The sequence below is a fragment of the Dermacentor silvarum genome, chromosome 10 (assembly GCF_013339745.2).
Source record: "Dermacentor silvarum isolate Dsil-2018 chromosome 10, BIME_Dsil_1.4, whole genome shotgun sequence".
NCBI lineage: Eukaryota > Metazoa > Arthropoda > Arachnida > Ixodida > Ixodidae > Dermacentor > Dermacentor silvarum.
This window is the reverse complement of record NC_051163.1, coordinates 3,122,592-3,148,574: the sequence shown is the minus strand read 5'-3', so window position 1 is coordinate 3,148,574 and position 25,983 is coordinate 3,122,592. Positions and strand designations below refer to the sequence as shown.

Genomic DNA, 25,983 nt, shown 5'->3' with positions numbered 1-25,983 from the left:
GTACAGTACATGCACTTTGTGACGGCATAATAGTGAACGATTTTTTACCTTCTTTAAACATAAATACATTCAGCTTAATGCTATAACGATATTTAATACCCGCTGCACTAGTGAGTGGCTTTACAGCATATTGCTGCTGAGCCCGAGGTCTGGGTTCGTGTCGTGCTACAATCATTGACATTAAGAGGAAGCTCGGGCCCAACTCCGATGCGGTACAGAATTTTCAAAAATTCGAAAGTTCGAGAAAAATATAAGCATGAATTTTACAAATTAATAGCCCTGCATCAAGAACAGCTATCACGGTTCTGTAAATGGCATTCATTAGATCATTCAAAAGCGGACAAATTTGATATGTCAATTTATAGGTACGTTCGATTCACCTGCACCACCTGAACCAGTTCACGAGGTGCTGCACCATGCCATTCGTTTCAGCGGTACAGCAGTGGCACCTGCTGAACCACGCTGTTCATTTCAGAAGGTGCAGGAAAGGTGCAGGGCTGGTTCATGATTTTGCTGCGCCCACTGGATTGTCGGTGCCGAGTTGGTGCAGGTGTACAGGTGCGAAGCAGCAGCGCAGCAGACGACACTGCACACTGGCACGAGCGGCATTACAACCCCTCTTACGCACGTCTCATGTGTCTACGCAAGTGTGGTGTGTATTTATGCCCCAGAAGCTAATCATACCTGCAGTTCAGGACCTCTCAAACTTACACGCTCCGTGCACTTTAGTCGGACATAACATAATGCCTGCACTGCGTCTTCACCTTGGCATTCATTTCGAGTGTCGCACGGTGCCTGCACTGCAGAAATCGAGCTGCACAATTTCTGAACTTCGCGTGAACCGCCGTGAACTAGTTCACATTCGTGCAAACGAATCGAACGCACCTTATATCTTACGTGAATTCGTAACGTTGAGTACAATGGTTCTGCAAAAGCTGTATTTCCATATTACAAATTTTTTTTAGATCCATGTGTAATATATTAATTTTGTCCGCGTTAGGTGTACTATTAGATCCAATGCACATAATTGTGATATCGTTTTTCATTGCTAAGTTACAAAGTTGTAAACTTGATTGTTTCGTTTTCTGAAAATGTGCAATTTTTGCCAATTTTTAATAAAGAATTTACGGCCTAAATTAAAAATTCGAAACCAACATTCACCAGATTTTAAGTTTTTCTTATAAATGCAAAAAACCTTGTCAAATTTGGTGCAACAGTTGCCGAGAAAAATGAATTTCCCTTTTACATTTATTTAGATAGGAGCACCTGAGCTAAAGCTTCCTCTTAAATTCTGATGTTGCCTCTGTACAGCTGCAAACATTGCTAGACACACAAACGTTTGCGCGGATAGAACGACAACACATGTTAACGTGTGTGTGCGGCATACATGCACCACTGCATCATTCTGGACTTGCGATTTTTCTGGCCATTGACTGCTGGCTGCCAGCATGAGATCCGAAGTCCGTAAATATGGCCTTTTTTTTTGCAGTGACGCTTTCTTTTGCATGTACGGCTTTCCCCTCACTTTAGGGCTTGTTGGCACCTGCGAACAAAACACGTTCGATACTCCTATGGCTCAAATAGAGATAAATGTAGCTGTCATACCTCAATAGCTGGGCAGGTGACTTCGGGCAGGCTGTAAAGATGGCAAACGAATTGACACTGCACCAGTGTTTTGCCGCCACTAAAACAATGCCCATAACTTGGATTGGATTGGATCGCTGCAGCACACTGTCATTGAACAGAATGCGTTGCCAAAACGTTCTCATGCATCAATGCAAACATGAACACCAAGAAATATAAATACTTTTGTTGAAATAAAATTAGGCAGTGAAATAACTAGTTGTTTTGGGAATAAGTAGTGTCCAAAAATCAAACGTCTATGACATGTGTCCAGCTCCTGCAATTGCTGCCGCTGAATTTAGGTAGCAAAAGTATAAGAAAAGCATAGCTTTAGAGATTGTATATCACTACATGGCGTCTATAATGTATTTTTCGCTTCTGTAATCGTTAATGCAGCAAGATAAAGCATAACCTTTGAGATCTGTTACGCTCCATGCCACAGTGGGTTTGCCTAAATATTGAAATATGCGTAACTGCTGTCTTAAGTTGCAAGGATGTGTCAGTTACTCGTTTTGTCTCACAAAAAAAAAAGTGGACGGTCACTTTAGCATACCATATTTTCTCGCATATAACCCGCACCAAAAATTGAAAAAAGTTGTTTAAAAAGTGGCGGTGCGGGTTATCTGTGAATATTCGCGAAGGGAGGGGGTGGGGGTCGGCTTCACGGCAACGCATGGCCTGTCATGCAGAGTCCGCATTGTCCACATGCCTTTCGCCATCGACGCGTGTTAAAGGGCAACTCCGCTTATTTTTTGACCATGTGAAGCTAATAAAATATTAGGTTCCCGAGATCCTCCTGTGACGCACCTGATAGGAGAATTGTTCCGCAAATTCGAAAATAATTTTAAATAAGCAAAAAAGCGCAAGAACGAAACTGAAACCTGAGCAAGCTGCCGAGTGAACCTCTGCGAGTGATGTCACGAATGTACCCCCAGCTACTACACCGGCGGTGAAGGCGCGCAACGCATGCCGGTCTCGCCTGCGGGGCGAACGAAACCGGCGAAGAGCAGACGCTCAGCTTATTCGTGACCACGCCGGACCTTCGGGGACCTTCGATTGACATTGTAAGCTGCACCACCTATACGGATCGGTCAAACAGTGACAGTTATGATTCAGACGAATTCAGTAGCCACGAATCGCTGTCCGCCACCACTGGAGCTAGCGCCCATGCGCAACATATCGCACTGCAACATGAAGACCAAGGGTAGCCCTAACCACTGATATACGTGCTGCTTGCTGTTTTAGGTGTTTTAGCCCTCCCAGGGAACCGCTTCGCATGCTCACTGTAAGATGTGGAGCATGACTTTCCGCATTTGTATCCTGCAAGAACGCCGCTGACAGTCCAAAGCACCGACCGGTGCATTTGTTTACATCGGCAGGTACAGCGACCACTCGTCGTTCGCTTGAGATAGCCACTCATCGGTGACATCAGTTAATTATCAGAACATATTAAAACACGCAGATTTTGTGCATGTAAGCACCGTTACATCACTCTGGGTCGCGCTGATATGTGCGACCACACACCTTCGGAAACAGCGTGCAGGAGACCGTAGTAGGGAAGCGTTGCAGTGCAGCCTGCTTATCATTCTTCGTATTCTTTTCATGCACACAATTAGTCTTCCGTAAAGTAGACATAGATTAGGACATTGCACGTATGATTATTCATTTAGAGAATGTATAGTTTTCTCGCAGAGTTGATATGGTATATAATCAGTCATTTTCAACTGGTTTGTATTGCACTTTTCTGTTTGAGTTGAACCTGAATTGAAATGTGTAAGTAATAACCTGTTGTGAAGTAGAAAGTGTAATGGTTCAGTAGCTTGAGTACACATTCCCAAACTACAAACTGGAAGCCAATATTGCAGTTCGGCCTCATAGAGTACATTGTGCTGAAACACATGCAGGAAACCGGCCAACTTTTTTTGTAAAAATTCTATTTTCTTTATTGGTTTATGGTCCCACAAATTTTATTTCCTTAGCTGTGTTCACAAGCCAAGCATAGCCTGCAGTTGCACAATACAAGCTAAATAAAGGCATTGAAAAATATATGAAAAAGGGTGTTAGTTGCACCCTAAGTACAAAATTTTGTTATAAAGATCAAGGAGAATAAATTGATGGATGGCAACTCGATGACCTTCATCATTCTGTTGAGGCACCCGCCGTGGTTGCTTAGTGGCTGTGGTGTTGGGCTGCTAAACACGAGGTTGCGTGATAAAATCCCAGCCCCACGCATTTCGATGGGGGTGAAATGCAAAAACACCCGTGTACATAGATTTAGGTGCACAATGAAGAACTCCAGGTGGTCCAAATTATTGTGGAGTCCCTCACTACGGAGTGCCTCATAATCAGATCATAGTTTTGGCACGTAAAACCTCATAATTTTTTTAAATTCTGTCGAGGCCTCGCAGTTTTAGGGTGTCTAGGGGTACCCTTCTGTTTGCTACAAATTCTCTGACGTACAGTTTCATGACTAGCACTTAGCCCTCTTGAGGTATTCTCAAGTTGGAGATGCCATCTGGTAGCACCTGGGGTTTCTTTCTCTTGGTCAACAGCAGTAAAAGCCATGAATGGTCTTGTTGGTGCCTAGTTAACTCAGTGTATTAAACCCATTCTTGATCTCTCAATTCTCGGCCTGAGAATGTTGCCAGGAAAACATGCTGTAAAAGGGAAGTCTAGCAAAATGAATGGAGCTTAAAGGTCTGCTGTTTCTCTCTTGTGCAGAACAACTCACTCTATGACAGCACCCACTTCGATGCAGCCAACGTCAACCCTTTGTATGCTCAGTCACTCCAGTCGCCAGACAGTGTCGTTGACTACTGTGGTGCATCACAGCGGCCTACCTACCAGACAAGCATTGCTCCATCGCAGCAGCCACCTCCACGATGAGAGCCTCCATTGCCTCAGCTGTAGGATGCTTTTCAGAGGATGAGTGATCGCTTTGATGGATGGTGTGGTGCTTCACAAAACAGCATCACTTCTAGTGCTGCCGCTCTGCTAGTATGCAGTGTGTCTTCAAGTGTCTGCTTTTATCAGATCTAGATTTCATCAGTCATTTTTATTTGCATTGTGTCCAGATGAAGCAGCTGAGACGCATTTGGACAGTGTTCCAGGTACAGTCGCTTTAGCAGCACATATGGAGTGCAGTTGATAGTGAACAAAATGATTTTGTGCCTCTTCTAGCTAAATACACACTACAGTTTGTATGCATTGTAGAAGCATAAGCTCTGTGTATTGCGGTACGGACTATATTTTTCTGAAAGGTGTTGCATACTTTGCTGGCTCAAGTGCTTGCACGGCTTTTCCTTTAAAATGTCCAGATAAAGTTCTCGCAAAGACAAAGCCACATGTTCAATGCATGTGAGACATTTCATAGAGGCATGCAAGCAGTGTGGGCCACTCATCTTTTCTCACTAACCCAAGGCATGTTCTGTGATGGGCCACATTTTTGCCAGCAGTGCATGGCTGTTAGTGTCTTTTGTGTTGCTTCCGTCCTTTTACAACAAAATGTGCTCAGTCCAGTAAGACCTGGCAGTGCAGTTGTTCTATGTCTTGCATTTGGCTACAACAGAGCAGAAGAGAAGCAGGGGTTTAAGCGTCATTGCAACTTGCCCTGCATAAATGGTCACAGCGGCAGCATATAATGCGCTCATTAAAGTGACCTCAAATGAATCATTTCATCGGGATTTAGATTTTCATGTGTGTAGACAAACAAGCTGGGGTGTGTAAAACTGTGATGGCATTGGGTATCTGTTAATTTTCTGGTGTACTTAACGTTGGTCATCAACTTCAACTTTATCCCCATTTACTGTACTGAGGAGTTGTTCTTACCAGGCTTCAAGTGAAGCATTCTTGTTTTAAGACAGAAAAACGGAGTGCATGCCTCATTGTGTAAGGCGTCACGCAAGTTTGAGCCAAGGCTTGCATAACTGTTTAAAACTGGCCACTACATTTCGCATAGCAGTTCTCTATATTGTCAAATACGCATTTGTGTTTGGCAGCACTCTGCTGCCCTTTCTTAATTTGAGAGTCCTGCTGTGATCACAGAGCCTTTTCGTGTATGACACAATATAGTGGCAGTTGCCACCTCTAAATCCAGAAAGACCTCCTCGGACTTCATTGTAAGAGAGTGACCTTTGCATTCTATTGCAAGGAACAAACACTACAGGGGAGAGCTTGGCTATCGGTTGCATAAAGAGTGATTATAGATTATGTGCAACCATATGTCGACTCATTGTGTTTTTTAGTATCATCGCAACCTTCCAGCTGCAGTCTTCGTCACATGTTGAAATCCTGAAAGTTCATCTAGCATCTTTGTAACACCTTGAAAAAACTAAGCTAGCAATGGTGACCAGTCAAGTCTTTGCAGCACCGCTAGTCGCACATGTCATCAGAGTTCTCAACCAAATTTGGTGCACCATTTGTCAAGCGTGTAATTGTGATATTACTCGTGACACAGCTTTTTTTGGGGCCCTGTAGTTTCGTTGTATATTGAGACCTCTTCTTTTAATTACTAAAACAAAATTGCCAGATGATACAAGGCTCCTAAGCTGGTCCGAACAAAGCTTATTTCTGTTGTGGTTGTTATACATGTGGCATTTTCTCGATTCACCATTAATAGTAAATTATGTGGGAATACCCATGTGAGTAAAGCAGAGGATGCTGCTTTGCCAAGCTCATTTGCATATTCAGGGCTTGTTTGGCAGGAGATCTGCTGCAGTCATATCAGAGACAGGGTACATTGGCATCATCAAGTGTGAAGCACACTAATATATTTCACCCACATGCAGGACCTAAGACTGTGCATAAACGTGCACAACATCTCTGCAGTCTCTTCACAGGGCATCATAGCTGCAACTCAAGTGAGGCCATGATGGCCTTTTTGTTACACACTTGTCCACTGGACAGGTGAAGCCATCTCTTGTAACTCAAAGCATCACATATAATATGCATTTTCTAGCAATTTGAGCAATCAGCATTCCATGTAAGAATGCATGAGCATGTAAGGTAGCATATTTGGGTTGTTCTAGTTAGCTTCTTCTTTTGCAGTACAGTACACTCGTTATGTTCCTAGTATCACTATGACATTAAAGGGACACACTAAAGAGGAACACTAAACCAGCCTAGACTGCTTAGAGAAAATAAAACCATGGCTGTGTTTTGTGTGTGTGGGCCCACATATTAAGTTGCAGTGCAATTCTGAATAAACAGCCTTGGGAAGATGCTTTGTGCACAATGTGCCAGTCTAGCTGAACTTAATATTTCTTTTCAGTGTCCCCTTGCGCAATGTGTTGGTTGTGTGCCTCTTGATTATTGAAATGTCTGTCAAGGGGAATCGTTATCTGTATAGATGATTTATTGCCGGATAAATTGATTACTATTTTGTTGAGTTGAATTGTTCTTACGTATACCAGTCTCATGTATTGGCTGTGTGTATACACCTAGGGCCGTATTCTGAAACGTTCCATTTGGGCGAAATTTCTTTTTTCGCTTTCAGGCGCGCGCTGATTGGCTGGTTGAGCAAAACCGGAAAAGAAGTCGCGCCACCTAGTAGTTCCGGTGTACGTCACTTTGACGTCACGGTGTCAGTGGGTGCTCTCGACATGTATTGAATAAGCGAACACGCCTGTGTCGTACTGCGGCCGATACATTCGAAAACAACACACCCTCTCGTGGGTTTTGCGAAGCGTTCGAGTGCGCACGTAGTGCATGCTGACGTCAGGGGTAAGCAGCCGGTTGACTTATAGAATGCGACTGTCGCCTAGGCGAAATATCACCGAAGTGGAAACGTTTCAGAATACGGGCCCTAGATGCAAAACTCATGTACGGGCACAACATATCGATACTTACGCATTCAAAGGCTGGCAAAAAAACCACAGGCTCCATCACGTGCCCGTTTCTGTTTACAAAAACCATACGCGTATTTACTGGGGGGGTCAAAGTATGCCATTTGCCCACCCCCCTCCCACATTTGAAAGTGGGCACTTTCGGCTGCTTGCTGAAAAGCCCAATAAAACTACAGCTGAAGCTAAATTTTCTTCCTAATAGAGTGGACACGTAAGGAATGCTTTCCCTTACTACGTGTCCCCTGCTTGGGCAGCGAGGATTGTCTTTTGTCCCTCCTCAGGATGCGCTGTATTGGACGACACGAGGGGTTCGCCAAACACGCTCGCGTTGCGGAGAAGGCATGGCACTGGGCCGTGCCTGCCCTAAAAAATCTCAGCTTGCGCTAATTGCATCATCCCAGTTTTTTTGGGGGACCGCTATATCCATATTTTAAAGCACAATCCGCTTCCTATATTTAACCTGTGGGCGAGGGGGAGGTCCAGATAAAATATAACCAGTCGTGCCCATCACTGGCGTGCCTTTAAGGCATGAAATCGTTGGATTATCAAATGCTGGAACCATTTAATCTCTGTCCAGAGATAGCCTACATAGCATTGCCATCTCAGTATCTTATCACCATCAAAAATCTAATCAAACCTTTTACAGGTATAACTGTCTAATTTCTTCGTGTAATCACAACTTATAGTAGATATGTTCATGAAAATGACCTTAGTATATGCAGAGCCATTTCGATACCAATAGAACACTGACTTGAAATTTTTTCTAAAGGCATGTGTCACTTCTGACTGTCGATTTCATTTTCAAGCTGTTTCTAAATAAGAGCTACACTATAACTTGTTTCCCGGCAGGGACAAAAACAGCGGATATTTCATATTTTGAAGAAAAATGAGGGCCACTTTTTGATGACTTCCGAAAATTTGCACTGTGTAGGTTGCTTATGTGCAACCAACATACGGGCCACTTATTAATGTATGCGATATGATTAAAAGAAGCTGAAAATTTTATTGCAACTGTTCGAAAGAACCAGCTTCGCGGAAATCGGGTTGTAATTCTCCAAGGTGGCACACATCTGCTGTCCTTTTTTTGTGTGTGTGTGAATATTGCAAGTAACTTATGTTAATTGTACTTTATTGTTTGTAAGCTTGACAATACTGTTATCTAATCTAGCGATAATTTATGCTGTAGACATTGAGGGCCCCTAAACCACCCAAAAGGGCGAAATTTAGTTGTGGTGTTGCATCTGTGCACGAGTCTACAACGAACACGTAGCCGCAAGAAATTTTCAAAATGGTGCCGTAATAGCGGAATTACACGCGTTTGATGATCGAAACACGGCCCTCCCTCATTTTGCTCTTCGCTACGCTCCGTTCGTCGGCTGGTCTCTCTTCCTTGCCGAGTACTCCTCCAAATGTCACGTGACATACGTCATCGCCAACGCACTGTCTACTTCCGGTTAAGGCAAACCGGCCTCCAGTGCTGTAGAATCCATAGATAGACTGCCGCGCGAGAGGTGTCCAAAGTAGACGGCAGTTCGGCTGGCGCACCACCCAACGTACGACCGACGGGTCAATCGACGACCGCGAAGCTGCGCCGCGCCTCCGCCACTGGTGACACAGACATCGACTGCAGCTTCTGTTCCAAGCAAAATAATTTTCGCTAGATAAAGTGATGCGTAAATTGTACATCTTATGAAAAACGATATCCACTCTCAAACATTAAACACTAACGAGAGCTCCGATACTTGTCCAGCTCAGCTGAAGTGCACAGTGTTGCGAAAGCCGAGGTCCAAGCGGCCACGAAGGTTCCATGGATGGTGCCGTGCCAGGTGCCGGGAGAATGAAGACCAGTGAGATAAAAAAAAACTGTTTTATATACACTGTACATGTGGTATTTTACAAGAAGGGCTCCATGATATTGGAGCCGTCTACATGCTAACCTATTTGCATGTTCTATCGTTTACATCTGCAAGCGTTCTCTATGGTCGAGCGTCCTCACCAGGGGCCTAGCCAGGGTGGGGGGGGAGAGGCTGATGGGGCTGCAGCCCCCCCCCCCCTCCCCTCGAAATTTTTTCGTGCTGTCATGCACCGCCGACTAAAACAACCACCGGCACCGGGAATCATTCTAAATTTTGTCTACAATGTCTTTTTGACGCTCGAAAAGACATTTCGGCGCGAAAATTGCGAACTCGGGCTGGATTTCGTGGCAACGCCCATGCACCTGGAGTCACCTAACGTAAGGAGCCCCAGCCGAGCACAATGTTTCAAGGGCTTTTCGATAGCGAGCGGGCGCGTCGCGGCATCTCGCAGCGGCCCCGGAATCTACGGAGCGCATGGATTTCAATTCCGAAGCTTGATGGGTATAAAGTTCTCATAAACTTTTGACACGAAAGGTGCACTGACATTTTCAAAGGCATGCTTCTGATTTTCAATTCTGGAACTTATAGGTTTAATATTCTTATAAACTTGGCCAACATGCGTGCACGGGAGCCCTCGTGTACAAGCTGTTCCTGAAATGGAAGCACGCGCTCGCAATCTTCCACACACACGAAAATATTAAATATCACCGTGACTGTCAGCTGGCATCTGATAATTTTCTCCAAACATTTTCAGAAAGCGCGCCCAATGTGGTCAATCAGCTGGACCAGGGCAGGCAAAGTAAAATAAGAGAAAACAGAAGAAAGTTAACGGCCTATTAAATTTGAGACAGTTTTTTTTTGCGGGCAGCAAGGTCTGGCTCTCCGTGGCGATAGGGACACTGGTTCTATGGATTTAAGCAAAGCCCCCGCTGAAAATACTGGTATTTCCAGAGCGCTTCTTGCTAGCTGATTGTGGAGATACATATCTGAAGAACCATTTGGAAAGTTGCTCCAGTAATGCCTCGTATTTAAACCAGATGTACAAAACCAAATATAGAAATTTGTCGTGAAATTATCAAAGAAAGCCTAGTTGCAAAAGTGAACTCTGCAGGCTGCTTCTCCGTACTTGCTGGCGAAACGATGGATATTGCTGGAATCGAACAGCTTACTGTTTGTGCAAGGTACCTAAACAAGGATGTCAACGATATCGAAGGAAGGAAGGAAAATAAGAGGTGAAAGGCAGAGAGGTTAACTAGGTTAAGTGTCCGGTTGGCTACTCTGCACAGGGGGATGGGGTAAGGGCAGAAAAGATGATAAAACAAGAGAAGATTAAAAAGAAAAGAAAAAGAAACGTATCAGTCCGCACATTCTATAGTTTTTCACTAAGTCCTTTTTTTTTTTTAAGCGTACTAGCGCTTTTAAAGCAGTTCATTCCGACGTCGGCAGGGACCAGGGACCAAGAATTTGGCTTCCGTAAGGGAACGGCTGTCTATCTTGTTGAGCGTGGTGCTGAGGAAACGATATCGAAGAAATGTTTTTAGGTTTTAGCACAGGAATAGATGCACTCTTTCATCAAGACTGCAGGTTAAATATACATGTGTACAAACTGCTGCAGATTCTATAGTCACCCTTCCAGTGCCACTGCCAGCGCAGAGAGATTTTCAAACATGAGTTTACTAAAAAACTACTTGCGCTTTACAATGTCTGCAGCATGGTTATGTTAGCACGGTTATGCTGGCGCTTCTATGCGCCCACAGAGACGTCGCCATCAACGTGTCTGAAGTTATTGAATGCTTCGCTAAACTTCCCCACCGAGTGAAGTTTATCGTTTAGATAGCGAAGCAGCAAAAATCAGTGCATGTAAAAATATCTGTTTCTTCATGTTCCTATACGCGTATAAGCTCGTAATTATGAAAACATATGACTGTTCATTAGCTTTTAAAACCACAGAAATTTTCACCGTTTATTTTAACAGTTAGCATGATGATTAAAATTATCATGCGGATACAAAAATTACGGGGACATCAATAACCAATTTTGAACGACCTTGCTCATTGAAAGCCGGCACACGCGGCATTTCCCAAAAACGCACTTGGATGTTGGGTAAATGAACTTAATTGCCGCATCATCTGTGGCTATCGTTTTTCCTTTTCTTTCCTTTTTAACTACATGCTTTTACTTCTTTTTTGACAGGAAGCAATACCCTTCTTTAATTCTGGGTGCAGAATAATTGTTGCCTCTGTGCAAGCAGTTAAAATGTGCATTTTCGTATTGATTTCTGCATTCTTTTTCTATTATTCTAGTCACATGGTGCTGTCGCAACCGCAGCATGGCCCAAATGCATATCACGATTTCTGAGATCATAGTTTTGTTCTTGCCTGGATTGTCTGTCTTTCTACTCGTATGCGTGAAGTTTACTATCTGTGACTGCGCAACATGTTTATTTGTCTTGTTTCACGCATTATATACAGTGACGTTTCCTTAGATACGTAGATTTATTGCAGACTTATACGTATATTTAAATATCTTGTTGTGAGGTTTTTTGTATACAAGCAGTGAACTTGGTTTCACGCGACACATTCTTGCCCTTTATCTTCGCATTTGTATATTCCATTCTATCTTTGCATTTCTAATGTATATTTTGCAGAACTCCTGCTTTTTATATGTACTCACTGTTGCGACTATAATTTCGGTACAGTTACAATATACGACCGTTAACAGCTGCTCCTGCGCAATCCATCGCAACGAAGGACAGCGTCATTGAGGTTTTTCCCCGGCCGTTGCATATGCACAAAAATGTAAACAAAGTTGTTGAATGACAAAGATTCATCAAAATATTTATCCTCAACTCGTTCATTTTATGGCCTTTACGTTTTTCATATCAGCTGCATGCACTGCTTTGCTGGTTTCGAACTGATATAGTTTTAAAGTTCGCGTGATATTTTCTTTACTTATTAAATAGACAAAAAACGCGGAAGCATTGATATCAGCTATTTCTGCCACAATTTTTGGGACATACGAATATATTCTTTTATGAAAAAATACATATTTTACTTGTATTGACAGTGCGTAGCGTTCAATAATTAGTTGGCCAGATCTAATATACAATGTCATTGGTAATGCAGTTATTATTCATGTATTTGATGCCTCGACAACTTCCATAAGGAGGAGGCCGCGCTGCAACTTGAGCCCCCCCCCCCGAAAAAAATTTCTGGCTACGCCACTGGTCCTCACAACACTCAAGTCCCGCGTTTTATCCCTTTCGTTTCCCTCTTTCACGCGACAAGGAAATACACTTTAGTTCCTCTTAGCCAATCACCATCTTCGACCAGGTCGCCATATCCCGAACATAATGTGCCATCGTTTCCCGCCGGGCTCCGCCTCCAATCTTGCCTGGTCTTGCAGGGCCCTGCAATCTCGCAGGCCCCTGCTCGGGGTTCCGCGAGCCACTGATAAATTTTCCCTGGTCCTGCTCTCGACAAGTGTCTAAAACGGCGAACATGAGGTGCGCTTGATCCAAAGAACCTCCATTACTCATGCCCGAGTTATGGTGCCCGAGTGTCAAAAAGCACATCACAGTGCGTAACAGCAACGCGCGAACTGCGCAATAAATACGCAAGCAGCTTGTAGCCACCCAACCTCTGAGAACGGGCAGCGCGCCTAAGCTTTCGCACTTGAATCTCGGAGGCCGTAACTTACCACCATGCGCCTTTCTCCTATTTGTAGATAGGGTAGGTGCCGATAGCGTGCGCACTGACCTATACGTTGGAGAAAAAATTATTTAAAAAAAAATGCGGAGCACCGCAAATTGTTGGTTCTTTATTCTATGGCTTCGTTTTGACTTGGTGCGTCTGCCAGCCGCCTGCCTTCTGAACCGCAAGGTCGCCGTCTATGATCGCGTCGATAGCGGCCGCGGTTTCGTCGACAGCGGTTGCGGCAAGCAGTAGTTTCGCTTTTACTCAGTGCAAAGCTGTTGAAGATAAAAAGCACCGGCTACATCGCGATGGACGGACAATTTGTTGGCGAGCAGCTGAGTGGCGAAAAAATAATTGGGATGTGCGCCCGTTGGTGCAAAGCGCGTCTCAGATGAAAATGCGCGCCGCGAAGGATGTCGCGAGGCCTTCGCCGCTGCTAGCGCTAATCAGTCATGAGATGAAGAGAATTTCAGCTTCCGCACTGGTCTTGTGCTAAATAGAAACAAGATTTGACGATTCATTGAGTAAATAAAAGAGTGTTGACGTAGTGCAGCATTTGTTTGTTTTCTTGATACCCTCGATAATTCGGTTAAATCGGGGGGGGGGGGGGGGTTCCTTGGCACTTTATGGAGCTTAGCAGGGTTCCCTGGGATGAACGTACCTGAGAACCCCTGGCCTAGTGAATAGTTACGACGCTCGCTTTAGGACCGGGGGTACTTGGTTCGAATCCTGCCTCGGCAGGAAGTTTATTTTCTTGGTATCACCATTTTCTTATTTTTTTTCCTCTCTGGCTTCGCAGTCGGTTGAGCCCCGGTAGAGTTACTGTATAGGCTTCCTTAAATAGGCTCCCTAAAGGGAGCCTATACAGTAACTCTTAGCCCCGGGGCCGCGGCGTAAGCCGCGGTGACGGGCGCCGACGCGAAGTGGCGATCGTTGGGGTTTTGAGGAGCGCATCGTAGCAACACCCCAAATAAAGAAATACTGCTCCAGTCAGGTAGACTGTTCCCTCCCTGATAGTGAGATTATATTTGGATCATCAAAACAGTGATGTGTTTATTTAGGAATAGCATCGAGCCCTTAACAGCAGCCACAGTTGTGCCTTGTCACCAACAGCCCAGCGTGTTCTCCGTTCTCGTCATCAAACAGAGAGGAAGCCTAGTCACCACCAGCCCAGCGTGATAAGTCATCGAGGCGAGGCCCCGCCCCTGCACGGATTTGTTGTGAAAACAGTCGCACCTTCAGGCCGAGCGCGCACCGAATAAGAAATACCGGTAACCAAATGTCTCGGCAAATCTCGATTCTCCGTGATCTCGACGCAAGAGGACACGTGTTGGGCCACCACTGCTGCCTACACGACGCGTTCGCTTGTCAAGGCTGGCTGCGTGACGTAATGCTCCTATGGAACCTCCTATATTTTTCTTCCTCCATGGTTTTAAACGCCGCTTTCGAGACCTTCCGTGCCGCTCACGGACACACTGCGCCATCGGAACTGAAAGAAGAGAAACTATCGACCCTTTTCGCGGAGCAATTGGTTCTAGAGAAACGAGATGGCGCATACGGCAGTGCGCCATACGTCGCCTCAGCGACCGCGCACGAATACGGAACCATTACCGCTGCTACCTTGCTTCTGTGCGATAAGCTGTCGGGAATGCAACGAAGTTTTCACAAACGCGCTGTGCTTCAATCATGCTGGATTGAAGACGTGTGCAGTAGTTGGCTGCAAAAATAGTGACTGGCATGTTAAGGAATTGGTATGTGTGCCCAAGTTCGCGGACCCCTTCTGCAACTGTCTGTACGTGTTTCCCACATTTCTAGATGTTGTGGTGTCTCACATGTGCTCTTGGGACAAAGGAATGACAATACAGTAGCGTAAACAATCAAAAGGGCATTTATTGCACCTTATGCACGCTAGCCGAATTACTACGCATAGAACATTCTAATGGGCGCGCGACAAAATTCGGACTCACCGCGACCGGATAGCGAGTGAATATGTTCGCCCCATGCTATGACACCATCGCCTAGTCGTTCACGTGCAGGCGTGGATCCAGGTGGGGGGGGGGGATGTCCGGAAGTCGTGACCCCCCCCCCCCCCCCTCAGGTTTCTGCATCGCCCCTCGCTGACAGGGTGATGGCCCTGTCGCAAACAAAATATGGCCACCAGCATTCTTCAAAAGTATTTTTCGCGACTACCAGTGAGCAGCCATGTAGAAGTAAAGCTAGCTTACTCACAAGCTTAGTTGTCTTCGTAGGGGTGTGGTGTCGTGAAGTTGCCATAATTATTTTTTCTCGTGAGCACCTTGGACCTCCTGGCGCCGGCTGTGCCTTACTCGTCCCGTCGGCAGTGTCGAGCGAACGAGGGGACATCCCTTTTGTCAAGCACGCCGATGTCCGCGCGAGCGCCATCACTTCTGATTAACTTAGTTACCCCTCAGGGTGTCATCGGTTGCCTCTGACCGTTACCTGGAAAAGCCAGGGGTGCGGCATAGCGCGTTCACGCGGGAGAAAAAAAGCTTACAAAGCGGAGAGGCGTCTACAGCAGCAATGTGAATACAGACAACGTGAACGCAGACAGCGAAAGCGGGACCGTGCAAAAGTGGAGAATGCGTCGCAGGACCACGAGTCTGAGGAAGAACATCACCGTCTGCAGTCGCTCACGCCAGAGAAACTTTAGGCGGAATAGAGTTACTGTATATGCTAGGGGCATATACAGTAACTCTAAGGCGAACGTCTTGCCGCGCATCCTCTCGGCGGTAACATGCAACATATCAGCCCGCGCCCTCCGTCCACTACTCCACTACAACACCTTCTAGTACACTGTAGCCGGACCAAGAAGAGGGACGCAGGGCCGAACCCAGCTTTCTTTGAGTTTTATCTTGTCTCCTGTCAGAGTGCCCCAGTGTAAAGTCTTTACTTGATCAACTTAAACAGTAAATAGACCAATTAGATATGTCCTCCTGTCCTTCGGAGTTCCGTTTGTCTGCCCTTCAATGCTGCGTAGCGACTGCGCGGAATCTGGCGCTACAACGTCACAGAAAAGGATATCGACATTTTAAAGGCGAAATCCTTAAATCTCCATGTTTCAAGGTTGCTGTGAGGTACATAAAAAAGTGAGCGAGCTCACCTCGCGCTTGCCTCGCGCTCGTGCCACTACTCGTGCATTCATCATCTTCCACAGCTGGCGCCGACACCGCTCATCACAGCAGTGTTCCCATATTGCCCCTCGCGCTCAACGCCGCGAATGTAATGGCATGTGGCGGCCGGGCCGCGCGCAGCAGGCGCTGCCGTAAAACCAAGTCTGATCAAACATGTTGCGCTTTTGAGTGCTGGTGGCGGCGCTGGGGAAGAGGATGGAAATGTCAGCAGCGCCGTGCGCCCGAAGAAAGTTGTGGAAACGGCGGCAGCACGCACGTAGTGCCTCGCGCGCCTTGTATGCATCGCCGCGTGGGCTCAGAGCTTAATTTCACATCGCTGTGGGTCCAACTAGGCCTTTGCCTTCCCATTCTGAGTAAAATGTAGCATCCCCCGTATTTTTTTTCTCTTTTTTTTTCTCCCGGTGTCCAAGTGTTCGTTTCACGATGCTGAAACCAGCAAAGGTAAATATGCGCACAAAAAAAAATGTATAACTACGCTCTTTGTTTCAAAAGTTTTATTTGGCTTAAAGTAAGTCCCCGCGAATGTGTGTACATATATATATATATATATGTATGTGTGTGTGTGTGTGTGTGTGTTTAACGGTGCACAGATGGTCCGTGCATGAAAGGAGAAAAAGACGAAGATTAGAGGCAGTGTTCGGACGACTGTGTTGTCCTACGTCCGCAACCTCCTGCTCGCGTCACACAAGTCGGCAGGCTAAAGACCTGGCAGCCACCGCATCAAGCTCACATCATCATGCAAGAATTGAACACCACGCCGTGAACCCCATGCGCAGAGATCCACCACCTACACAGACCAGCATCATGACCACACCATCGGAAGCCTTGGACGTGCCCAAGTACACTGGATCAGCGGACGATGGACCCGTAGAAGACTGGTTCCGCTTCTTCGAGTTCCACGCAACCGCTGCATCATGGTCGGAACGGGAGATGGTCGCCAGCTTCGATGAGTACCTGACCGGTGAGGCATTTCGCTTCTACCTGACCCACATATTTGAATATAAAGAATCATGGAAAGAAATCAAAGAAGAGATGATCAGTCGATTTAAAGTATACGCTGCAGACTCCCTCATTATCCAACAGCTGGAGAAATCGCAACTGGGTGGCCATAGTCACCCGCAGTCTCCACGTAGCTATCATCATCAATGCCAACCAAAGCCACGCATGACTCGATCATTGACAATTTCCTCAAGTAGTGGTCCTCCCGAAAAGACGAAAGAAAATCGCAAGCCTGCCATGATTTCACCACTCCCAATGGACATAGTAAAGCCTCCGTTCGCTGAGCGATATCCAAGTCGCTTCGCTTCAAGACCAAACCTTCCACCAGGTTTCAGTGCCGTGCAGGAGTCGCGAATATGTGCGTCTTCATCATGCTATCATACTCCTGCCATCGCGAATCCATCAGCTGTGTTCACTGCGTCTTATACGTGCGACCCGCCGCCTGGTTTCCAGTCACGCCAGTCCTCTATGACGCTCATTCCGCAGCCCGTGCTTCACAGAATTGCTTCATTCACGCATGGCACATCGAATTTTCCAGAGTCAGACCTATCACTGGAAGCGCGTGGAGAAGTCACGTCTACAGCCACATCATCCAATGATAGAGCATCCAGGATTCCAAGCTGCATCAATTCAGACTACGGTACCGTTCACACCAGTCAAGCAAAGAGTGCTGCTATTACTTCCAGCGGTGACGTGAAACAGACTGCCTTCCCGCCAAGAGTACAGAAGGAAACCACCACGAGCGTGTCCCCTTTTCATGAAGAAGACAATACTCTTTCAGCAACAACGGATGAGCCATGTACATTTGGAGACCAAATCACTTCGCAACAAATAAACTTCCTTCCGCGTACAACACCCCAAGGAACCGCTGCCACTGCAGAAGCGTCGCAGACCTTAAGCGTCACACTCTGCCATAATACAACAGCACCCATTCATCATGTCGTCGCTGCAGCTTCAGAAGAGCCTTCTGTGGAGCCTGACACAATGCTTCTGCCACCAGACAAGTCCCCCACAAGCGAGCAATGCACCAGCTACCCACAGAATACCACGTTGGTTTGCAAAACAAATCAAAGGACAAATGTGCAGGAAAGACTACCCCAGCAGCTCCCGCATAAACATCAAAGAGATCAACATCAACTCCATCAACAACTTCCGCGACCCCGAAGACGGCTTCGACATAATCTACGACGAAGAGCATCACCGAAAACCCAGATACAACAAGAAAGGCGTGAACGCGCAAGCCAGCTAAACCCAAGGCGAACCAACTAGGTCGTGTCCCAAGAAACGAACATCACCAAGGACCTTTACAACATGACCAGTCAAGACTGCGCCCCGCCGGGGTGGCTCAGTCAGCTAAGGCGTTGCGCTGCTGAGCCCGAGGTCGCGGGATCGAATCCCGGCCCCGGCGGCCGCATTTCGATGGAGGCGAAATGCAAAAACGCCCGTGTGCTTGCGTTGTAGTGCACGTTAAAGAACCCCAGGTGGTCGAAATTATTCCGGAGCCCTCCACTACGGCGTGCCTCATAATCAGAACTGGTTTTGGCACGTAAAACCCCAGGAAGAAGAAGAAGAAGTCAAGACTGCGCCTATTGCGGGGACAATCGCGACGACACCGCATGCGACGGCGAAAAGGACGGGTGCCATTTTCTCGCCTCAGCCACCTCGAACAACGAGCAGTCATTTCAGAAAGCACGTATCTGCAACCATCAGAAACAAGAAATTTTACGAGCCAACGGTACCTCTCACGTGCGCGAAATATCCTCAAGAAAACTCGCAACGTGCATCCTTTCATTCGCACTAGTTTGAAAAGCAACCACCGTTCCTGGTACTTCAAGGCGCTTGAACTGTACACACTTGCATCAGAAGGCGAATGTGAACTACGAGCAGTGTTCACGAGCTACGGCGCATGCAGACGTCATCCGGAACACAACAGTCAGCCTCGTCCACCAGAACCATGCGAAAAGTTACCGGACAGCTACACTTTTCTATGAAGGTGACGTGGTTGAAGAACTATATTGGGACAATGGACTAACTGCGCATTTTTTGTTTTCATTTATCAGCGTCCTCTTGCTTCCGCATATGTTTGTTGCTCACCCTCTCTTGGGGGGAGGGGGAATGTGTAACGGTGCACAGATGGTCCGTGCATGAAAGGAGAAAAAGACGAATATTAAAGGCAGTGTTCGGACGACCATGTCGTTCTACGTCCGCAACCTCCTGCTCGCGTCACATATATATATATAAGCAAAGACAAGTTGCCGTTCTCCATTTTGAATTTCACTTCTGTCGTAGTAATGGGGAGGCCTTTGTGTCGTGTGCTAAACAGCTTCACTCGTCATCCACCTTCACAGAGTGGAATGGCTCATAATTTCTTTGCTTCACGCGAGTTCTAGCCAGTTTTACACCCAAAAATTTCAAACCATGTTGTTACGCAGTCTATGAATGACATACACGAACCTACACATATTACATCGCCTGCACCCCACAGCCTACAGGGACGAATGCCCGTGGTGTGGGGCCACACCAACCCTATACCACATTACGTGGAAGTGCACGCTACACAACATGGAACACCATGACACGAACACCACGAGAGAGCAATGGAAGGCACTGCTGTCCAGCTAGGCCCTCGACGACCAGCTCAAGCTGATCCAGAGAGCAGAAAAGATGGCAAGAGCCAGCGGAGCCCTGGACTAGGGGCCCCGACCATTAGCGATGCCCCGTTGGGGCAAGACAAAACTATCTTTGAATTAAAGTTTATCTAACTATTTATGAGTGACATATAAATTGTATCGTGCGTTTATACATAAATGAAAGAACTACCCAGCCCGAACCTCAAATGCACGACGAGCCTTTGTCAAATATTAACAAAGCAAGGTCCACTCATCACCTCTCGCTGTGGCCCTGCGTGGATTGTCGGTAACTCGGGGACTGTAAGGAGCAAACAGCGCATTAATGCAGCAGTAATTTTTTGGTATACGTTGTTTTATTCCCATGTTTCATTCTCTGTGGTAAGCCGTAATAAAATATTAAGCGGTTAAGCGGAGCGCTGTTTATTTTTATAAAGAGTTCATCATTGTATCCGACTTATGCAAATGAGTAACCCTTGTAGCTCCGGGTTCTCTCAAGCCGCCTTTGTCGTAAGGCTTAGCCGAGATCTGATTCTGAGGCATGCCGAAGTGGGGGACTCCGGAATAATTTGGACCACCCGGGGTTCTCTAACGTGCACATAAATTTAAGTACACGAAATGCGGCCGCTATTCCCAACGAAATGCGGCCGCTACTCCCAACGAAATGCGGCCGCTATTCGTCCCCGTGTTTCCTCTCACGTTGCCTAACGGCGTCTAACTGCCAAAAGCTCGTCGTACTGATTCTGGTCAAGTTGGTGCTCGGATTCATCTGACTTTTCGTCGTTGTCTAGATGAGACGTTTTATTTGTATCGCAATTGAAGGCGTGGGCCTTCAATTGCGATACGTGCGCCATCGTCGCGTACCTCTTTCCAGAGTTCTTGTTGAGCTCTGCCACTCTGTACGTGTCGGCGGGCAACACTTCACACTTCAGTTATTATCAAGGGGCCTCGGTACTCGGGTTGATTTTCCGTGTGTTAGGGCGCTGCCTTCGAAAATACCACTTCGCCCACATCATACATCCTTGTAGGGTAATGCCGGGTGCCGTATGCCTGCTCACTTTTTGCTTGTTCTTCTAGCAAGTGCTGCCGTGCAGTTTCTCTGAGCTCACTCGGGTCCTTCCAAGCGTCTTCACCGTCCATTTTCTCCTCTTGCAGGGCTAAACCATAAAATACTGGTTTGTAACCATGCAGCATTTCATAAGGGGTCTTTCCCGAGCTCTTACGCACAGCGTTGTTTAAGCTACATTCAACATACTTGAGGTTAGCATCCCAATTCCGGTGCTCTGGGTCTTTCATTGCTGTGGTGATGACAGGCGATACAGTACGATTCACTCCACAAATACAATTCACAAGCTTGAATAACAGCAGGATTAATATGCAACAAAATAAGCTAGATGAGAATTTAAATAATTCTGAACTGAAGCGTAACACCTTACCATCTCTTTTAAAGCATTCTGATAAGCACAAAACGCTTCGAGCACAGATGACTAAATCGGTCGCTTCTGGTCCAACGTTCACTTCACAGCTCCGTATCGGTTGTCGTTCAGTTGGCACAGGCGCCTCTTTCTCGTCAGACTCATCGGACTCCTCTTTCCTTGCTACTTTCCTCCGCTTGGCAGGAGTACTGGTCTTCTTTGCAGGCCGCTTTCGAGATGCCTTCCCCTTCTCTGCCTTGGGAGTTGCCATCTTTCCTTTCTTGGTCTGGCCCTTGCCAGCGGAAGTGGGTGTTATAGACTTTCTCTTTCCCTTCTTGGTGGCTGGCAGGGGCTTCTTGTTATCAAAGGGCTTGAGGAGGAAGTTGAGAATGCGATCCGTGCACTCCTCGACCGTGCCACTCTTCTCCAAATCAAGCATACCCAGCAAGTCCTTGTGGGCAGTCTTTTTGAGCTTTGCAACCATCTTTTGTCTCTTCACATGCTCTGCAGAGTCCTTCTCAAAGGGAAACCCACAGAACATGAGCAAATTCTTCTTGATCTCTGATGGCGCTCCTGGACGGCCAAAGAGCAGTCGATGCAAGGCCTTGAGACTCTCTGAACGCTCACGGTTGATGTTGTGCTCGATGCGGGGACAGTCACCCAGTGGTGTGCCTTTCCCTTGCTCTGGTGGGGGCCTGCTCGCGTGCCGTTGTGCGGAAGCTCGCGTCTAGCCGCTTAACCTTCTTGCGCTGCCGAGAACCTGACAGCTCCAGTGGCTGGTCCAGCAGGCCAAGCTTTGGCTCCTCATCGTTACTGCTCTCCTCAGCAGCAGTTTCCGTACTTCTGTTTGTTATCCGGAGTGGCCTTCTGATGCAGCAATTTTCACGTTTTCAACCGGCACGCTTTCCGATTCCGACATCACGGCTGCACCTTGGTCCACAGGCTGCATTCTTTGGCGACTTTCATAGGGCTCCAGATGAGCGAACGGAACGTCACTAGAATGCCAAAACCGCAGAGAACCTCCAATTCTTGCATACCCGATATAAGGCTCTGTGAATGTCCTTCCGACCAGTAAATCGACAGATTGAGCTTCATCTGGAACTACAAGGATGGGTATGTCCACGGCCGCTGGATAAAAAAATTTATCCAGCGGCCTTTGCCAAAACACCCGTCAATGCATAAATCAGCCCTACACCTTCCAATGCTTTTTGCCGCAGGCACAGTGCTATTTCCAAAACCATACAGGGCTGTTGTCTCAGGAACGATTTCCATGCCACATCGCGCTGCTCCGGAGGCACGCAGGAGACAGCCAGAACTGCCTGTGTCAATGAGCCTAACGACAGTGAACTTTCCATTCAATGTGACTTCCTTCAGCAAAACGCTTGAGCTCTTTATTTCACATACTGGCTCCGTTACTGTGTTCGCCTCGTTGCGCTGCAGTACCTCCCTGCTGTGACGCTGCGTGTGATCTGTTCCGTTGCAGAGGAGACATTTCATCGGTCGTTTTGGTTGCGGACAGTCTCTCGCTATATGTCCGTACTGGCTACAGGGTCCCTCGGTGCGCCGCTGCCGCTAGGGACGCTGCTGCAGGGGGCGCGGGGCCGTGCCGCCACCACCGTCGCAGATGTAGATGTAGAGCCTTGAAGTTACTGGCACATACCCACTCTGGGGGATTGGCCAAGAACCGGGTAGTTTGAAATAACAATCAGAAGGGAGATGTATAAAACAAAACAAACATAAATTCCCTGCGGCAGCTCACGGGGTTGCTGCTGCGTCTTTTTTTTTTTTTTTTTTTTTTTTTTTTTATCGGTTACGTGATTTTTATTTTACGTGGGTCATGTATTTGTGAGCTGTAGTAAAGATCCACTCTAAAACGAAGAAAACTGAATGCTGGTGCTTCGTTCCTGAGTGCAATTCTGGGTACCGGTCGTCCGCCGAAAAAGTATCATTGTTCCCAGCACCGGCGTGCAAAGACGTGTTTCAAAAGTGGGCTCGCGCAATACCGAGATCTGACAGGCAACTCCAAGAGAATAAAGTAAAATTCTCTTGTAAGGTTCTGCAAAGTTCAAATAAACTTGTTCCCGCATGCATGTGTTTTACAGCGAAGCTATTAAGGGCTAGTTCCCCCAGGATCGTGTCCGCGTGTTAAAAAACCTAGTATCATCAGCATTTCGGCTCCATGTGCGTGGCGGTTTCCCCCCAGTTGTGCCTTAATACAGGTGTCAATTACTCAACTATTATTGAGTAACGGATACAAGTAATACTTGTATTCCATTACGTACATTACATCCATTACTCAAGTAATACTTAATTGAGTAATGGATTACCAACTTGCCCGGAATGCTGCTCTCACAGGTGTCAGGACGGATGAGTAAAACATCACTAATAGGTCATGAAATCAATAACATCACATGCACGTCAGTTACGTCATGATTAACGATAATAAAATCACGTGTGGCGCATACCCTGATTGGATATGCGGGTATGAGCCAGGGACAACAAAGAAAGAAAGAAAGAGAGCACGAAGAAAGAAGGAAGCTAAGAAAGAAATCACGTGGTGGCCCATACCCGCGTTGGATAAGTGGGCATGAGCCGCCGAGAGGAGGAGCGGGAGAGATCTCGTCGGCGTCGCGGCGCGGACGTGGCGCAGCAAACGCAATACTTGGCCATCGCGCCGCGCGAAAACAAGACACCGGTGTCCTTGCTCTTTGACGAACATGCCGAAGACGCTCAATATTGTGACTGCTGATGAAAAAGACGTGTACGATTACTCCAAAGAAGACGATGCTCTTAATTTCGCAAGCTAGGCGACACCAACAACTACCATCTTGCCAGCCTCTACAGTTATTGTAAGTATTCTCTAAATATATTGCTTACGTCTTTTTCCCCGTAACAATTAAGATAATCAATTAAGATAATATATAAATTCACTATAGCAGTATTTACTACAGCAGACCAACCATAGTCACAGCTTCGCAGGCTTCCATCTTCACAATAGTGGAAGGGCTCTGGATTTCTTTTAATTCAATTTTCCTGTGTGCAGAGAAAATGTACACACAATTTTGAGACCAGTGGCATGTAACGGGTCTAAATATATGTTTATGCAAAGGAGCAGGCAAGCGTTTAACAATGGGAATAAACATTAAAAACATGGTTTGAATTAGTTGCAGTGATTCATAATTGTAATGGGGAAAACGGCGTGACACTAAAGTACATTAGAATTAAAATTAATGCTAAGTTGCTATCTGGAAAAGTTCTGAATAGAGAGTCTGGAATAAAGCTTTTCCTGACATAAAAGTTCGGTTAATTTCTCTATAGCTGTAACTATAATGCATAAGCTAATATATCCTTTCATTTGCAGTTTTGATGTTTTTTTTTTTTTTTTTTTTTTTTTTTTTTTTTTCAGCGGCACATGTTTCCGCAAAGAAAAAAAAAAAGGTGCTGCATTCAACCCTTGCCTAAATGTTTGCATTGCGGAATGTAAAGAAAGATCCGTGTCCTGACGTTTCTGCGCCTGAAAGGATCTGATCTGAATGAATGTGTATATAGCTCTCTGATACACTTTCGCTTCTAAATCAGGTGCTCTTGTGCCGTGTCGAACCTCGTCATCAAATCCAGTTTCTCGTTGGTGCGCGCCACGTCTCGTTCCGTGACGCGCATATGCTTTCACGGGCATCCGAGAAGAACAAGCTGCACGATTAGAGTGTGCCATATGTTAGTGCAGAAGCTCAGAAAAAAAAAAAGAAAAAAAAAAGTGGTCGCAGTTTCACCTGAAAGGCGAAGCATCAATTGCGATAGCAAATTTGTAGAGAGCTATACGGAGTAATGATAATAGCTTGATCAGCTGTATAAACTTGGACATGCAGCAGCATGCACCGGCAACACGCAGAACCAGTAGCGCACCCAGGATCTCTGCCAGGGGGGGGTTGACAGTTTGCCAATACCATCTAAACAGCGCTAATTTCACTTTCTTCGGGGGAAATTGTCAAAAAATGCGCTTTTTGCGAGTGTGCAGACGATTGCGCGTCTTACATCTTAGTTGCAGTACTCAAATGCGTAAGGAAAGAAAAGGGGTTAAACAAAAGAGGGGGGTTAAGTCGGCCTCAGGGGGGGGTTACAACCCCCGAATCACCCCCCGTCGGTGCGCCACTGCGCAGAACTAATGTCAACGCTGTCGGCGTTTTGCCAGCGTTCACACAAAATGCGTGCGGCGTTGCTAACTGTTGCCGGAGCCTCTGATATAAATAGGCACTGGGTGCCGCAGCTAAACGTCAACTCCCTCCCCCCCCCCCCCCCCCCCCGGGCCTTTCGCGCGTCGGAAGAAGGCGCGTTTGCTCTACATATATGGTGATTGTAGAGGAGGAAGGAGGCACCTACTTCTGCAGCCCTTAAGGAAGCACAGCGCAGAACGCGCGTTTGTTCTCCGCCGTGCGTTCACTCCCCGTGAAAGCGCGCGTCCCTCGCGCCCTTTCACTCGCACATACAGCGTTCGGCGGCGCGCGGCGACGATTTCATCTCCATTGACGTCATACGGAACCTCACGGCGACGCCGACGGCAGAAATCTGCTTTTGAGTGTCCATATAATTGCTATCGCAATAAAACACTTAATACTCAGAACTGGTGCACACAAAGTAGCACGAGCGAGATTCCTCGGGCGCGAGCAGCGCTACGCAATACGCCGTCTGCTCCACTCTACTGCCGTCCTGGCTTCAACAACAACAATACTCCCGTCCTGGCTTCAAACAACAAAGAGCTTCCCCTAGAATTATCGT

General features: G+C 46.7%; 2 protein-coding genes across 6 annotated transcripts in view; one reads left to right on the top strand and one right to left on the bottom strand.

Moving 5' to 3' along the window:
* The window catches only part of LOC119466172 (transmembrane protein adipocyte-associated 1 homolog), a 125,330-nt gene extending 118,321 nt beyond the window's left edge, over positions 1 to 7,009 (top strand). For 4 of the 5 annotated variants that reach the window (XM_049657275.1, XM_049657276.1, XM_049657272.1 and 1 more), the window contains one exon: positions 4,345 to 7,009. In XM_049657275.1, coding sequence (XP_049513232.1) covers positions 4,345 to 4,509 — 165 coding nt within the window. In that variant the 3' untranslated portion in view covers positions 4,510 to 7,009. The remainder of the gene's footprint in view (positions 1 to 4,344) is intronic. The other variant, XM_049657274.1, reaches the window with a different exon arrangement.
* A 13,042-nt stretch (positions 7,010 to 20,051) lies between these two features.
* LOC119466570 (protein DEK) lies at positions 20,052 to 22,245 on the bottom strand. Its single transcript, XM_037727095.1, has 3 exons — positions 22,133 to 22,245; positions 21,350 to 21,905; positions 20,052 to 20,096 (listed from the first exon to the last, which is right to left on the bottom strand). Exons 1-3 carry the CDS (start codon positions 22,243 to 22,245, stop codon positions 20,052 to 20,054), a joined length of 714 nt encoding a protein of 237 aa, XP_037583023.1.
* Between the last annotated feature and the right edge of the window lie 3,738 nt (positions 22,246 to 25,983).